The 17,280-nt window shown below is 37.0% G+C and overlaps 1 protein-coding gene across 10 annotated transcripts in view; it reads left to right on the top strand.

Moving 5' to 3' along the window:
- The window catches only part of syngap1b (synaptic Ras GTPase activating protein 1b), a 147,151-nt gene that overhangs the window by 57,021 nt on the left and 72,850 nt on the right, over positions 1-17,280 (top strand). For all 10 annotated transcript variants that reach the window (XM_037980231.1, XM_037980223.1, XM_017433305.3 and 7 more), the window contains one exon: positions 895-1,000. In XM_037980231.1, coding sequence (XP_037836159.1) covers positions 895-1,000 — 106 coding nt within the window. The remainder of the gene's footprint in view (positions 1-894; positions 1,001-17,280) is intronic.

Below are 17,280 nucleotides of genomic sequence, written 5' to 3'. Positions count from 1 at the left end.
TCTTAATATAGCTGTTTTTGTCATTGCTTTTTAATCAACTTTCTCTCATGCTTTGGTCTTCCAGGCAGTTTCCTGTTTGATGTTTCTGAAATCTTGGTTTATAAAACTGGTAAATAATGTTAAAGCAGAACTCTAACACTTCTGCTTTCAGGTTTCTTTAACTGTACTATTTTAAATAAAAAACTCAAGTTTGGTTTCTCTTTGAGCACTTGTGTCCTTCATGATGCGGTGACCAGTGCCAACATCTGCTGCTCAGTCTAGATTTTTTTAGAAAGGTTTTTACTTCACAGTATTTGCTGTATTTTCTGGGTGAAACTTGCTTCAATAGAACCCGTGTTTCTGATTTCTGCACATTCTCCTGTTTGTTTTCCCTCAAGTTTCACTTTTATGAATTCAGGGACTAAGGGACCAGATGTGGCAGCGCTGTGAAATGTGATTTATTTTATATATTTTTTATTTTTTATTCCAGTTTTCACTTCTCATGGCTTTTTAAATATAATCTCCAGATCAGCCATTTTTGCTTTTACATTTCCAAATGAAGTGTTGATAATTTAAAGAATAGAATTTTAAAAATGCTTACAGTCTGATTAATTCATGTTTTTTTTTTTGTAATCTTGTTTTTGGTTTACATGTAAAGTATTTATTTATTCTGTAATGTAAATATGAACTGATGTAATATTTGCTTGAATCATATTTTTCTGGCCAAAAAGAATTGGTAAAGTAGTTGAACTGCATCACTCGACAAAGTAGTTCCTCAAAATAAAAAAAGGAAAAAATGAATTTTTTTACTTTTTGGAGTTTGTACTTGTGTGTATAACGGAAAAAGAAATGTGTAGAACTTGGGGATGTGACTCTTTCTGATTTCTGACATGTTTTTGTCGTTGTTTGATGCAGGTACACCCTTTGCTGATGCGCGAGCGGCGCTCAGAGACCCACAGGAACAAGTTACTGCGGCGGACTGTCAGCGTTCCTGTTGAGGGAAGGCATCACCCCGAGATGGGTAAGCAGATCCTTTTCTGATCGTTTTTTTCTAAAAGTTGTGTTTTATGAGGGGGTTGGCCTGGGATTGCTTTGGGATCCCACAGGAGGAGTTGGAGAGTGTCTCTGGGGAGAGGGACTTTTGGGTTTCCCTCCTGGACATGTTGTCCTCACACCCCAACCACGGTTAGGTGAAATTAGATGGATGGTTGGATGTTCTAATGCAGTGGTCTCCAATCCTGATCCTGGAGGGCCACCATCCTGCATGTTTTACTTGTTCCTCTGCTCCAACACACCTGATTAGAATCAATGTGTGATTAACAGGCTTCTGCAGAACATGAAGAGGTGATTTAACCTCTGAATCAGGTGTGTTGGAGCAGGGAAACAAGGAAAACCTGCAGGATGGAGGCCCTGAGGACCAGGGTTGGAGACCCCTGTTCTAATGCTTTTGAAGAACAACAACTGATAACTGACTAACTGACTTTAGCTCATTAATGACATTTTTATGGAGAGAGGACAGCTGATTTTACCTTTCATCACTGCTTATAAAAATCAATCTGAATAGCCTTCTTTAGAAAAAGTAAAAGAGACCACAAGGAGGTCAGAGGTCAAGCAGAGAGCACAACTCTCCACCCTGGGTGATACTCTGGCTGAGAGTTAAAAACCAAACTACATTTATGGGGATCCTCCTTTGGACATGCTTCAGTTTATTGTTGACAGTAAAGCAAACAATCCTCATTATTACCAATGTTCTACGTTGGTTCCACCCAGGTTTACAGACTAATATATTACTGAACCACATCTTGTTTAAAATAACTAATCTGAACTTTCTTAGGTTCCCTTTTCTTAAAAGCCAAGTTTGATCTGAATGGTCAGATAGTTGAATCTTAATGGCTGGTTGCAAAGCAGCTACTTCAACTTGTTTTTGTAAAACTAAACTAACCATAAGACAGATGTTATCTCAGGTATTTTATGATGCCATGAGGTAAAACAAACCAAAACAAAACAGAGATTTTTAAGGCACCTCTGGACTATTGTGCTGTTGAATTTCAGTTGTGCGATTTCATAAAAATTTACACAAACAAAAGCTCCAAACCACTTGAGAATCAGAAAAGCTCAAAAAAAGATTTGTTATTACTTAGTACGATTAGTTAATCGTATTCTTGGAAAAGAATCGAAACTGAAACAAGCTTTTTGTCAGTTTTTGTGAACATTTAGACAAATCTATGAATGAACCTTTCTTCCATTCAACTTCACTTCTCCTTTGGCCATTTTGAGCTTTTGAAAACAGTATTACCTTTGTTACTTTAGGTCAGGTTGCATAGCAACCAGATGATGTGATGCTTGTGGAAATATATTTTTGAGTCATTATTCTCTGCTACAAGCAGCACTTACAGCTGAGCAGAAATAAAAACTTACAGCAGTTGTTTTCTCTCTAATTTGACTTTTTCAATTACTTTGCAAGTTTACGTGTAAATACTGAAAATACGGCATTGTCCTTTTACCTTTCCTAAATTATGAATGCAAATGTTTTGGTCTAAATTCTCTTCCCGATTTGTTCTTCACAGTTCCTCTCAGCTTTTTTTTTTCCAATCTTCTTGCACCTTTTCGAACTGACTCTTGCACAACAGCTTTTCTGTGTTTGTTTTTCTTGTCTTAGTCTCTCTGGGCTGTGCAGATATGTCTCCCTCGCTCCATCTCCTTCCTTCACTCAACACGTCTTTGTCTCACTCAGCTATTTTCAGGCTGTCCCACATGATGTCCTCCTTTTTTTGACTCTGCCGCCTCTTTGTGAACCAACAGCGCTGATTCAACTGGATAAATATTTCCCTCGGTTTTGACACCAGTGGCAGTCTGGCCTCAAAGCAGTCATGCACTGACATATCTGTTGACAAGGTCCACTTGCATTCTGACATACGCTGACACACCAATGCCAGTTTAGATTACCCGTGTGTCAGCGTGTTATAAACAGTCACGTGTTAGTTTGCAACAATACAGGAAACTGATGCTATTCAGTAATCATATATACACATGAATAGAAGCTGTCACAGGACTAAAGTTTGGTTTATCAAAGCTATAAAACTTCTTTTATAAATTTATTAAAATGCAGCACAACGTTGGTGATAATTCAAAGACAGTTTTACACCCAGATTGTTTAATAGTTTCACTTAACTTCATATACTGGGTCTGAAGGCAGATGCTACTTTTGAAGCTTCTTCCAACAATAAAAAGTTAAATAAGTGGCAACAAAGTGTATCAGACCCCAAACGTTTTAGGTATTACACATCAGTGCTGTCCCAACCAGTGTCATGGAAATGACTTCGAGAAAACAGCTAAAACGATGATGTTAAACGCCAAGCAGCTTAATCTTTTGTCCTTACAGTATTTGTTACTCAGTTTAACGTGTTTTTGAAGCATTTAAATCTATTCATGACCTTTAAAATGATAAATGAATTGGGTGTTTTCAAACAGTTGAAGGACAAGATATTGCCAGTATCAACAGATGAAAAATGACAGTTCAGAAAAACTCTGTCTGCTGCAAGAATAAACTGATGAAGCTGCAGATACTTCGGCTGCTTATCAGCCATTCGTGACTTTGTGACAACACAGATAATTCTGAGTCACAATTTATCACAAGGGCAAAAGCCTGCACTTTTCACATGATACTGATGAACTGAGACAACAGAATGCTTGATGGAGGACAGATGGAGGATAAAGAGATTTTCAGTCTTATCCAGGATAAGTTAAACTCACAGCACCACCAAAGATTTCTTTGGATCTTCTGTTTTTACAAAAAAAAATGAAAAGAGGCAGATGCAATTATTTTTTCTTTTTTATTTGCTAGTTGATAAAGTAATCCATATCAAAAACAGTCATTTCACTGGATAATTATATTGCAACACAAGTGTTTAATGCTAATGTAAGGACTAATAACTGTGATAACTCTGAAAGCTTAAGCACACATGTGATCACATGAAGATATTAATAATATTCCACAAACACCTGAGAAAAATGAGTTTCACATCTTAAAGCTACTCAATGCATCTGAACTTTATGATATCAGGCAGTTTAAAGAACAGTACTTTTCTTGATATGTTAAAATGCAGTTCTGAAATAAAGTACACACTAAACCTAAACAAAACACTTTATCTAAATACTTTACTTGATAAATCTGAGTGTAAAATATGTAACTATACATCAGTTCAAAATGGCCAGCACAGCTAATTGACATTAGCAGACACACAAATGGCTGCTAGTCTGGTAGTAGCTGAGAGTCATTCACAACACAAACTCTGAGCATGAACAGATTATGCAGGAAATTTATTTAAAACTATGGCATCGAACACAAACGACTAAAACAGTTAATGTTTCTCAGCATAAGATGATTTAATGTTGAACACGAGGGCAGAAAAATGTGGAATATAATAACAAAATTAAACAGCTGACAGCTCAGCAAACAGAAACACTGAGGACGAAACAACGAGGGAACAGACAGACGAGAACAGGATGAAGGTCTGATGAGTAAGAGCAAACCGAGTGTATAAGTAGACTGAGAGGAATGGTTGTTAATGGAAAGAGCTGAGACTAACGGACACCTAAGGAGCAGGTGAGAATGATTAACAGGTGAGAAGAACTGGAGGGAAAAAGGCCAACGACACAAGAAGACGAGTCACAAAACAAAACCACAAAATTAAAGAACAAGGAAACTCGGTGAAATATAAAAACAATTACAGAAGGAATAAAACAAAATAAGGTTGTGTGCAAAATGCATTCCTTTAAGGACTTAAAGGTGTTTTTATAGGTGAAAGCATGTGATTGTCTTCATTCAGTTCTTGTTGCAAACATGCAAACATTTTATTCATATTTCTAATCAAATTCAATTATTGCTTCATTTTAACTAACAGTATTTTGAATTATGATGTTTTAATTAGTTTGGCCTTTTTTGATAAAGGTGAATTTGTTCTTTTTGTTTTAATTAGAATTTTTTTTACATCATCTTGATCGTAACAAAAACTGAATGTTCTCAAAAAACGTGCAGCTGATTATGTTTTTGAATAAATTCTGTGTTTAACATCCGTATTTTTCAGTCCTCTGTCCTACGTGGTTTAGATGTTTCTCTGCTCCACAAACACCTGATTTTTACAATTTATATGATTAAATTATTTCCTCAGCAGGTCATCAAGTTAAACACAAGCCTGTTATTCAGTTATCTGTGGAGTTTAGAAGCAGGTAAACATCTGAAAAATGTAGGACAGAGAATTATTTTACACAACAGATATTACTGTAAGATAACTAATAATGGCTCTGTTCCGTCTTGTTGTCTCAAAGTGAGAAAACTAATTGAGTCTAAAGTGATTTTGGGACTTTTTTCGTCATCAGATCTGAATGTTGTTTTGCTGTAGTTAGACGCAGAGTTGGCCCGCTGATGGAAAACATGAACTTTCTCCTTCCTCTCTTATTTATTAACCTCTCCACAAAGTGATAATCCCCAGTAATGAATTTGACCCTCAGTGTTTTGTTTTCAAACAGTAAATTGACTTCATCTGAGTTTATCGGGTTGTGGAGAGAAATATTATTATGTGAGTGAGTTTAGCTGCAGGGAGAAGAATCTCTGAATGTTTTTCTGTTAAATAGTTTTTACCAAAAGCAGATTGGACACGTGGTAGACTCTTCTCTTTGTCCTCTTTGTCTTTCCTGTTGCTTTGGTAGAAAAAATAGCAAATCGATTGTTTCTGCACCCTTATGGCTCACCTTTATTCAATATTCGAGTGTTTTTCCAACTCCAATGCTGCGTTTTTTTATACCTAAAGTGCTGTATTTATTTTTAAAGACACTTTCCATTCCATCCTTCATCAAATGTTGCTCACCTTTTTTCCCCTTCACCTCCCTTTCATTATAATGCTCGAAACGTACCCCTAAAAGACAATAAAACATTAAGATAAAGACCCATCAAAAAGAGAAAATATCTGACCTTTTAAATTTAGTAGTTTTGAGGTAAGAATCATGAGTGACTCCAGCATCTCATGAGTCATTAATGAGTCATTAATCTCCAAAGAGACGCGGATGATTCCTCTGAAAAGTTTTCTCTTCATGTTTGAAATGAACATAATGTTCCGTGTCAAAGATTTATCCCCCCTGGTTATAATTTATCATTCTGTACATAGCTAAGTGAATGAAAAATGACCTGATTTACAAATGTATGGCATTAAACGTGACACATTTATTCATTCGTGATTTTTTCAGACCATTTATCCGTTTCAGGGTTCCATGATGCAGTTCTTACAAAAGATGAATTTAAAGTCAGAGATTAAATCACTTTTGAAGGAAATGAACTCGAACCAGTGCATGTTCTTTTACCGCTTTCATTCAGCCCACAAAACAGCTCCTGCTTACGGGAAAGTCTTGGTCCACTGAATTGTTCTTGTGCCAAATGTCCGGATTTCTCAAGAATCTAAAAGTTAAAATACTACGAGGTAGCATACTGTAGATTCACAGTTGTTATCTTCTTTTATCCTCTTTGCATCTTGAGCTTTTTACAGAAACTAAGATGCTGGTTTCCTGGACGTTTTATTTACGGTATCGGCTCTTTCCAGCTGTTTGTTGAAATTCCTAATTGCTGATTTTTGGCACAAAGATTGAAGAATTACATTATGTATAAAGAGTGTTGTGCAAGTTCACCTTTCAAAAGAACCAGTTCAAAGTTAAGCTCAAACAATAAATAATTCATCTGGAACTAAATTCACGCTCCCAACATAAACTAGCTCCTGTTTATATTTTTTTTTTTATGATATGAATTCCAGAACGGTTAATATTAGCAGATGATGTCAAGCATCAGTTAATACATTAATTCTGTTTTCATATAGCAGCAATGATGCAGTTCAACTCCACACAGTTCAAGTCCTGCAGTTTAAAATACACATTTGTCAAGTTTAAAGTTGCAAAATATTAAATCCACTCACAAACCCTCTCATTTGAACAGCACTCTGTATAAAGTTTTAAAATTGATCTCACTCTCTTCTAATGATAACTGGAATAAATTCAAAGCCCCTAAGCTTTAAGAAGTTTGCAAACTTTTCACTAAAATTAAAAACTAAAAATTATTGCAAGAATCTGGACATAAACAGTGATCCTTTTGTTAAAATGTAACACTTATCTGGTACCACTCCTTCCAAATAAATAGATTTAGTTTCTCGGTTTTATACTTCTGCCTGATCTGAAGCTCATTGCTGAACTGATGAAGCATCAAGTTTTTCTTTTATTTTTATTCTGTTTGTTCTTATTCTTAACTTGCTGGTTTTAGGATTTTAAAACAACACATGAAACATGATTTGTTGATATGAACAATACTCACTAGCTTAAAACATCCAGCAGCAGCTTAAGGATGTTTTAATAAATTTCCTCTTATCTAAGATAAACTTGTCTGCGTTTAAATAAAAGTTAGAGAAAATTGCAAACATACCTGCCTACATTGTGTGACAGATCGATACGAGTTTCACATTTTTGTTGTTTGTGTGGAACGATGTCCTTCATCTTTGTTTATGGGGCTTTTTTTATGGTGTAACTTATTGGCAAAACTTAGCCCATTAAATCAAAATGACAGCCTTGCTACCTGAAGTGAAACCAGTGAAATATAAGAGAAGGCATGAAATTGAAATGCCATCGTTCCTGCATCCCAGCTGACAGCACACCCAACGCGACGCAGCGCTCTCACCATCGTTTAACATTTATATCTCACGTGTCTCGGTTATATTGCTCAAGCTTATATTCAGATTTTTAATTTGTGACACTTTGCTCCAGCTGACCTTTAAATCTCTCCTTAATGGGAATTTGAATTACCCCAGATAGCAACCTGCATGCTTACTCTCTTGTTTAAAGAAGCCTATAAACTGAAGAGGCCTGATGGGACTCTTGATTTAGGTATTTCCTTTTTTTTTCCAGAAACAGGTAAAAAAGAACATTTTTACTTTTTACACTTTAATTACACTTTGTATTGTGTCTGTATGTTTTGTGTTGAGGGGTAAAGATAATTAGTTAGCAGTCGCCTCAGAGCGTTACGAGAAGACAAGCAGAAAGCGTCAGTGTGAGCTGCAGGTTGATAGTTTATTAACCTTGGGCTTCAGCTGCAGAGAAAAGTGAAGTTCTCCTCCCATTGAGCCCAGGTTTGTGTTTGCTGAGATTTGCTGAATCATCAGGCTGTCTTTCCTTTGCAACTGCGAATGAATACAAATAGGCTGCTCTGCTGTTGTTCTGCGTTTGATGGACACGAACACAGAGGCCTCCTGAAGGAGGGCTGCAAATGAGGGCTGCGCCTGTCTGAAAGCTGCGTGTCCATCCAGCTGTAGGCTGAGTAAATCTGCACTTTGTAAACTGTTTTATATGGAAATCACACGTCACCGAGTTGCCTTTTTAGCCGAGGAGACGGCAGCAGTTTTATCTTCCTTTGATTCATAGGATAGGGCTTCAGAACGTTGTTGAATTTATCAAATAAATTTTGACTTTGTAATAAAAGCCAAAACCTTGTTGTAACTTGGAAGTTGCAATGAGTCAAAAAAACTTCTTCAGTAACATTTGTGCAGTTTTAGGGTCTTAAACTCACTGTTAAACCAGACTCTGTTCAGGTTTGAGACATTAACTCATTTCCCCACCAAGCTTTTTATATCTGAAACCAATTCATGTTTGATAAACATATTCTAGATTTATTTTTTCTGTTTGAGTATGCCAGAGAGCCAAATATTAAAAATTCATCCATCTATTCTCTAAACTCACTTGAACCATTTAACCATTTCTGTTAACAAAATATCTCACGAACCACTGAATGGATTTTAATGAAACTCTCAGAAAAGAATCACTGGACATACGTACATCTTCACTTTAGGAGTCAATTCAATTCAAGATGGCCACTACAGCTAATGGACCTTAGTCTTTTAAAAAAATATTTCAATCAGTTTTACAGATCTTGAGCCAAAAATTTGGCGAGGTTGTAGCTGAGAGACATTTCCATCATACACTCTGAGTACTAACAGACTGTACAGATTTTTGCATTATTGTGCATAATGTTAATTTCAAGTTTTTGCCAAAACAACTACAACTTCATCATTTCTCATTAAAGGATGTTTTTAGTTTAAAACTGGGTGATATGCATTCTTTCAATTAATAGATTTTCTTTAGTTCCGTCTTTGCTCTCCAGCCTTTAAGCTCTGTCTCTGTTCTGCGCAGCCCTGCTTCGAGTTTTAAAACTGCCGTAAGTAATAAAGCTGACCGGCTGATATGAGATGTTGACTGCATGCTTACAGTCAGATGGAGCGACAAAAAGTTTATCTTAGGAAATCAATATTTCAGAACCTTCTCAGCACCTAGCTGTCAGGCTGATCGCTTCCACTTTTTCCTTGAATGTGTTTGCTCACAGCTGGCATTTTGAAATTATATCACAGGACAGTTTTATCGTTTATTATTTCTTTATGCAAAATGAGATGATTGCAAAAGGTGAAATGTCTCTCTGAGCGATAGACCCTACGGGAAGGTGTGATGTAGTGGTCAGCTGCATCATCACACCTTATCAGCATGCTCAGAAGGACAAAGAGTGGAAGAAATCAAGCAAATCCAGCCTTGATAAAAGTGACAGCCAGCCACCAGCTCTGTGCACACAGGGCTCTGCAGCTTTCCAGCTCTGTAGCCAGCTTTGGATTGTGGTAGTCAGCTTTTGCACACAAACACACACTCCACATCCTGTTAGCTGTAGTCCATGGGGACTGCGTCTATCTGCCAAGGGATGATGAGAAAATTTAAGCCTCAGTGAAAGGGTTACTCACTAAGCACTATGTGACTCTGAAGTGTTTGAAACAGATGTAAAAATGGTGATTTCAAACGTGTCTTCCAGCTGTTTCATTTGCTAAGTTTGGATACATCAAACATAATTATGCTCTTACATATACTGTGGATGTCAAAAACACGCAGAACACTGAGCAGAAAAGCCTCCTGTTGTGGGACCGTGCCTCCTCCATGAGCTCAGACCTGGATCCACAGAGAAGCTCTGAGGAATGGATCTGGTTCTGCAGGCTCAAACCACACACACACACACACACACACACACACACACACACACACACACACACACAAGTCCGGTCTTCATGGTTTCAGGGACTAATGAAATGCATCTTAATGACTTTACTGCTGAGATGCTGACAAGATGTCACTTATTGATCTTCACAACATATAATTATTGTGAGACATCTGCTGATGAGCTACATCAGTGACCTTCTGTCCACAATAAAAAAAAATCACACTGTGTGTTTAGGAATTAAAGAAACAAATAAAGATAGAAAGATCAAAATCACAGTAACCTGGTTCTTCCTGCTGCAGGAATTTTTTCTTTGTATTTATAGAAAGAGAAATATATTCTCTTTCCTTTTTTAATTCAACATGTGGTCCTTTAATGACCCTCTGCAAAAATATCCTCCACTAAAAGCTGACTTATTCTTGACACTACGTTTCTTAACCACACCTGTACGTTCCTCTGCTGAACACAGCATGTCAACCAACTTTCAGAACAAACACAACCGTTTTCCACAGCTCTGCATATCTACTCCTGCATTAAAGACATTTCATCCCTGGGGCATGTAATTTCCCTCTGAAATGAAGCGCACGCCTTCCTGTTTGCGGTGTAATCAGCGAGTGCATTCACCATGTGTTCATATACGCCTTAAAGGCACGGCAACTTTTTTCTTTCAGTCTGCAGAAGTTAAACAAATACATCTAAACAAAACAAAGAAAAGGTGACTGTTAGTATAAAACTATTGTTCATATGTGTTCAGTCACTTTTGTTTTAAATCAGGGCACAGCCCACAGGGAGCTCAGAGAACTATGAGCAGTAATAAATATTCAGGTTTGATCCGTTCAGCGTTGCAATCAGGCACAGCCATTTTAAGTGTCATTGTCACATAAAGTCTTTGTAATGCCTCTGTGAAAACATCCCCACAGCATGATGCTGCCACCACCATGTATCACCGTTAATGTGGCTTTAGTGATTATATTCAAATAGCACTAATTTCAGGGCTGAATGGGCTTAATTGGAAAACTTTTTTGTGTGTAAAAGTTTTAATGAAATGTTTATTTTTTTCAAATTTCGCAATATAAATGTCTTTTTAATGAGATTTTATTTACCAAAGTGGATTGCAAGTCGCTGCAAGGTGAGTTTTTCTTTCTTTATTGATTGTTTTTGGTTGTGTTGCATTAATCACAACAGCTGTGTTACGTTACATGATGGGTTCAAGTCTTCTGTCTTTGTTCTGACACAAGTTATTAAGAGACAACTCAACAGAAATGGCTCTGAAACGTGTTGATACTAAAATAATAATATAGTTCAGAAATCTGAATGTATTGTATTTTTACAGAAACATCAGCAGACCTGCTTACCAGGGCAGGTAACTGACAGCCGATGCCAAAAAGATTTAGGGATACACATTAACTGCTGTTGTAGAAAAACATTTATTAATAAGATTTACTGAGAGGTCTTCCTTAGGTATAACAGAACCGTCATGTATAGTTTATATCTGTTCACAGTTTGATGTTAGGTCAGATTGTTTAAAAGACATCGTTTGACAATCTTAGGTCAGACTGATTCTCATCCCTGAAACGTTCTGCTTGACATTTCTTTTGTAAAAAAATTGATAATCTACAAGCTGGATCTTCATGTCTCTCTTATCTTTTTGAAAACTGCCAGGTGTGCATAAAATTTACCAGAGACAGATCCTAAAAGTCTGAAAGTAGTTAAAACAATGGGCTTAAATTGACTCTTTAAAACTTTAAAGACCATCTTGTGTTCTTTTTAAAAACTTTTATTTTTATCCCCAGGGCCAGTGGTATTTTGTAGCCAGTGTTATAAATGTATTAACATCTTTATGAAGCTTGACGCTCCGCTGATGTCGACATATATCAAAATAAAGTGACAGACAGATGTGCCCTCGCACGTGTCACTTCAAACGACATCAGTTCATTTGACAGTTTCCCTGGCGGCATTCTGGAAGTCTGGCTCATCTGCATATTCACCAGTGGGAAATAATCTGCTTCCTACAGATGGTAAATATGTTGACGCCCCCCCCCCAGGAATCAAACTAGTCCTCACCAGTCACAGGATCACCTTCAGACAGTCGCGTCCTCATCACAGTTTTATACTTTACTCAAACGTGTGGAGTGTGCGCTCGGTGACACACTGATTCTCACCGACAAGCACACATTCACACCTGGCAGATGCTCAACACAACCGTGCACTTCACAGCCCAAAGATTTAGGATGAAGTGTTATGTTCGAACTCAACTGTAGCTGCAGGAGGAAATGTTTCTCATTTACTGCCTTGCTTCTTGCCCAGATTTGATTAAAAATACAATATTTCCTCTCATGCTAGTGAAAATCCTTCCAGCATTATGGTGCAGGCTTTCTGTTTCCTGTTTAGTAAAAGTTTAGCCTCCGTTCTGCATTTTGTTATGTATTCCTGAGTTTTATTCGTTTGATTCCAGCTTCCTGTTTCCCTGTTTGTACACTTAAACCCAGTTTACAGGACGCTGCAGCTTTTCTGCTGCAGTTCGGTCGCTCGTGTACACGACAACAACCCTTGTTTCCTCTGAAACTGAAGTTTTTTGTTTAAATCCAGGTCTATGAGTGGAGACGACCCCCGCCTTGAGGTGCAAAATCTTACATGTGCACTACAGACAACTGCAATCGTTAGTTTTTCTGTGCTTGTGCAAGTAGATGAATAACAGTAAAAATGTCAGATAGCAGAGTGCTGTTTGTGCTATTCACCCTTTTAAACATCTAGGAGTGACTCAACCTCATATAACTGTTTGACTGCATGCACGTCTCACTGAAAGCCTGGCATCACTGTTGCCAGATTTATGGGTCAAGTCTCCCTCCTTTTCTGTGCACATGTTCACCAATTACAACACAGCTAATCTTCTAACCTCCCTCCTCCAAGAAGGTGCCCCTCACTCAGCACATATGATAGTTTGGGTCAAATAACAATAATTTGACAGTGAACAGTGACAGTATCATCTTTCCTACCTGGAACCATTCCTGGCATGAAAACTACGGTGGATTTAATGAGCACACCGATATCCATGCAAACACTTATTTTTTTGTTGATTTGCCTCAATAAACATAAAAAAAACATTTTCAGAGATTGTTCTTATGCAAACAGGGCCTAACCTTAAACTTCTTAAACTTTCAGTTTTTAATCAGTAAACCTGCAGCCAGATTATTTCTCTCAGCGTATACAAAACACCTACGGTTTCTTGTCCTTCTCCTCGTACTTTGTCGGTGTTTTTGAGGTGTGTTGTTCACAGTTTTAGCTCTGTCTGCTTCTGTTTACTCGTTTTAATGAAATAAAGTTCTTGTATTTGTCCGCCTGCCTGCCTGCTGCCTCTGTGTCCTGCGACTGGGTCCTTCAACCATCATCACCCTCAGTTATACGGCACGTTGAGTTTTATTAGATTCCTTTTTTCCCTGTGAACAAAATGAGAAAAGTAAAAAGAAAGTTGAAATGTGAGAACAATGTTCAGGTACAAAAATAAGGTTTTGTCTTACCTCCAGTTAGAGCCTCACACACCGTCACAGATTTCTTCATAATGCAAAAGTAGATTTTTCCAGTTTTTTCTCGACACATAGCTCTGTTGATTAGTCCTGCCATACATTCCTCCTTCTCGTCTTCACTTGTTTTTTATTTCTTATTTGCTACATTTTCATTGTTTTCCAGTCTTTGCCACCTGCTCATACTAACCTAAGTTTTCTCGTTTGCTTATCGGATTTTATTTTTGTCTTTGTTAATCTGCTAGATCCTGTAACACGTTTTCATTTTCTTTTTTGTCAGATTTGTCTTGTGCTCCTTCCTGTGGATTGTGTTTTTTATGTCATTTTAATTAAAGTTAGTTGGCTTCTTTAATTGCCTGACTTCCATGTCCTTATAAAACTGAGGTGTGACAAAATAGGCCTCCTGTTTTGAATAAATTAAAACAGGAGAAATCTTTGACTTGAACCCGTGAACTGAACTTTGAAGAATCAAAGCATCTAAATTTACCTTTATTTTCACACATTAATAGCTTCAAAATATTAATTGTGAATCCATTGAAATCAGTAAGTTTACACACAAAATTATCCTGCACTAAACTGAATGGCACTCACAGGGAGTTTCTAAAATGTCTGGAAAGGATTGCAGGGCTTCTCCTCTCTTTCTGAGTTGTTGGGCCACGCATCTGTGCTGCACAGATTTTAAGGATGTTCAAAAATATCACAGAACAAATTTCTTAAAATAGTCTCCAAGTTATCACACGTGTCTCAAACCATTTTCAGTTTAGTTTCTGTAAATCTAGAGCACTGGGCCTGTATGTTTCTGTAAATTACTGCCTGTTTTTTGTGTGTTGTGAAAAAAAACAACAACCTGTAATCTCTCAGCCACGGTTCAAAAAGTTCATCTAGCTTCATCGGAGGTTCCTCCCTGAGCTCTGTGTGCATGGCCTGGAACGGTGTTTCCGAACTCTAGTCTACGAGGAACCCTATTCTGCATGCTTTGGTGTCTGCAGAAGCCTGTTAATCACTCACTCATTCAAATCAGATGTGTCAAAGCAGGAAAACAACTAAAACATGCAGGATAGTGTTCCTCCAGGACCAGGGTTGGGAACCACTGGCCAATAATGCTGTTGCAAGCCTTCCACACAAAAATAGACCATGATTTTCAAAATGTTGCCATTCAAAATGCAAATGCATGACTTGCTAGTCACAAACAGTTTGAACTGAGTGAAACTGCAATGGAAAATTTGCCTCTTTCCTTCCAATTTTTAACCGCTAACTAATCTCTAATTGTCACAGCCAAGCGAGATAGTGGCTTTCGGTTCCTGCTGCCTCTCTGAAGTGCAGCAGAATTTCAGGTGTGAAACGTGAATAGGTTGCAAACAGCTGCAGTCTTGGTTCTGAGGTGGAACAAGTGGAAGATATTAGAGGTAAGGGAGCAAAAACCTTGAATGCACAGCTGGAATATTGGTGATTAAAACAAAACTGACCTGAGGAAGTGGTGGGAAAGTAGCAAGGACAAGGTGGTCAGCATGATAACAGAGGGGGGCTTGTTTGAATTTTAAATACTGTGGAGATTGTGTTACAGAAATAGTATGGTGTTATTTGCAGCCTAGCAACACAGAAACTAGGGGATAAGCTGCAAGACGAAAACTGAATTCAAGACTGGCTTGGCCCTAAGTGGTCACCTCATTTTTCTCTTTGTTCATGGCTCTTTGGAGAGAAATCCTTTGTGCTAAATTTATTGCAAGACGCCAAAGCACTCCTCACATGGGAGGAATAATTACTTCAACAGGATAAGGAAATATCTTTTTATACTACTGAAAATTATTATTAATAAAGTCCTAACATTTTTGTAAGGAATGCAACTAAGATCATCTTCTTTTGAGTAATGATTGTAGCTGTTTTGGTCAAACCTTGAAAATTAAATTATGTGGAATATCTCATGCAATATTGTCACACACAAGCCATTTTTATGTTTACAGAGATTGCTTTGCTGTGGCAGCCATCTTAAATCTCTTCCCCTTCAGCTGTGGGTGATAATATTCATGTTTCTAAACCTTTTATAGTGTATAACATCTTTGGTACATCCCTGCAATAAAAAGCTGGACCAAACTTTCTTTAATTGTCAGTCTGTCCACAAGTGAACTTAGCATTTTCTGCACAAAGACAGAATTACTCAGCTCAAAGTTTTACTGATAAGAGATATTTCTAAATTAGAAAGGCTAGCGATGATGCAGGAGGATGCTGGGACACATGCTGAAATGATCTGCAAATACACCTTTTAATTTTATGTCTGTTGGTTTGATAAAATATATCAAAACTAGACAAAGAAATCATAAGCTTCTTAAACTCTGTTTAGCTCTGCCATCAGATGAAGAAAATGTCTGAGGAAGTTTGGGGTTAATTCTTTCTCTGATTTGTTGGTTTATAACTTTAAGATAATTTAGTAGATTTTATCAGAGCATTTAAAAACAATGAAAGCCTAAAATTTATGTTCTGTATTTATGAAAGGGCACTTGATTAGCCACCAAATTATGTGCAGAAAATTGATGAATATCTTTTTCTCTCTGTTAGAAAAGATTGACAAAACAGTATCTGCAGATATGCATTTTCATTCAACAAAAACAAACAAACAAACAAACTGTGGAGCTGTACTGCTTTATGAAAAATTCAATCTCACACATTTTTTTTTACCAGCAGAGACAAAAACAAACACACCTGTAGTAATTAATCACACATAAATTGCATTTCCTGTTATGTATAATTTCACAAAAGGTCTTTTTTTCAGTTCTTTTAAATGTTTCCACTCAGAAATGAGTAAAAACATGCTTGTTTTTCTCTGCTCCCTGTATGCAGAACAAACTCCAAAATTCCATAACAGAAACATCTTTCTTTTCATAGGATTTGGTGATTTTACTTAAATGTCCTTGAATTAAACTTGTTGCTGTTTATAAAAACGTTATAACTGGAGGTGAAGTGTATTTTGGACATAAGTGACCTACTTATATGTGAGTGTCCCATCTAAATACAAAAAGCACAAGGTCAAAGTAGTTTCATGTGTTTGGACATCTTCAGTTCAATATTTTTCTCACAGTCAAATCAGACTTTGAGATAAATTATTTTATATCAAAACAGATGTTTGAAGCTTCCAGCTAAAGTAATGAACAGCTGGACATTTTAATAAAAGTTTATTATGTTTACAAAAAGATTGTTTATGACTATTAGCTGTAAGGTTACACGCAAAGATAACTATTATTGTAGGTTATCCTCCAAAACTCTTGAGTTTTATGCTAATGTGTTAATTAAGGTTGTTAAATAAATTTCAAGGACAAACAATAGAGATAAGCTCTCTTTCAATTTAATGTAATCAGTTTGCTTTATTTGCTCAAAAAAGTTCTTAGATTTAAAAATGTATTGATCAGATTCTAGCAGACGAAGAAATGTACTGAAGATCTTCAATGGATGGATGGATGGATGGATGGATGGATGGATGCATGGATGGATGGATGGATGCATGGATGGATAGATGGATGGACAGAAAGATGGATGGATGGATGATATATGGATGGATGGATGATAGATGGAAGATATATGGATGGATGGATTGATGATAGATGGAAGATATATGGATGGATGGATTGATGATAGATGGATGGATGGATGGATGGATGGATGGATGGATGGATGGATGATGGATGGATGGACATATGGATGGATGGATGGATGGATGGATGGATGGATGGA

The sequence above is a fragment of the Kryptolebias marmoratus genome, linkage group LG16, assembly GCF_001649575.2.
Source record: "Kryptolebias marmoratus isolate JLee-2015 linkage group LG16, ASM164957v2, whole genome shotgun sequence".
In the NCBI taxonomy this organism is placed as follows: domain Eukaryota; kingdom Metazoa; phylum Chordata; class Actinopteri; order Cyprinodontiformes; family Rivulidae; genus Kryptolebias; species Kryptolebias marmoratus.
The sequence above is the reverse complement of the archived record's forward strand: the minus strand, read 5'-3'. Positions and strand labels throughout refer to the sequence as shown.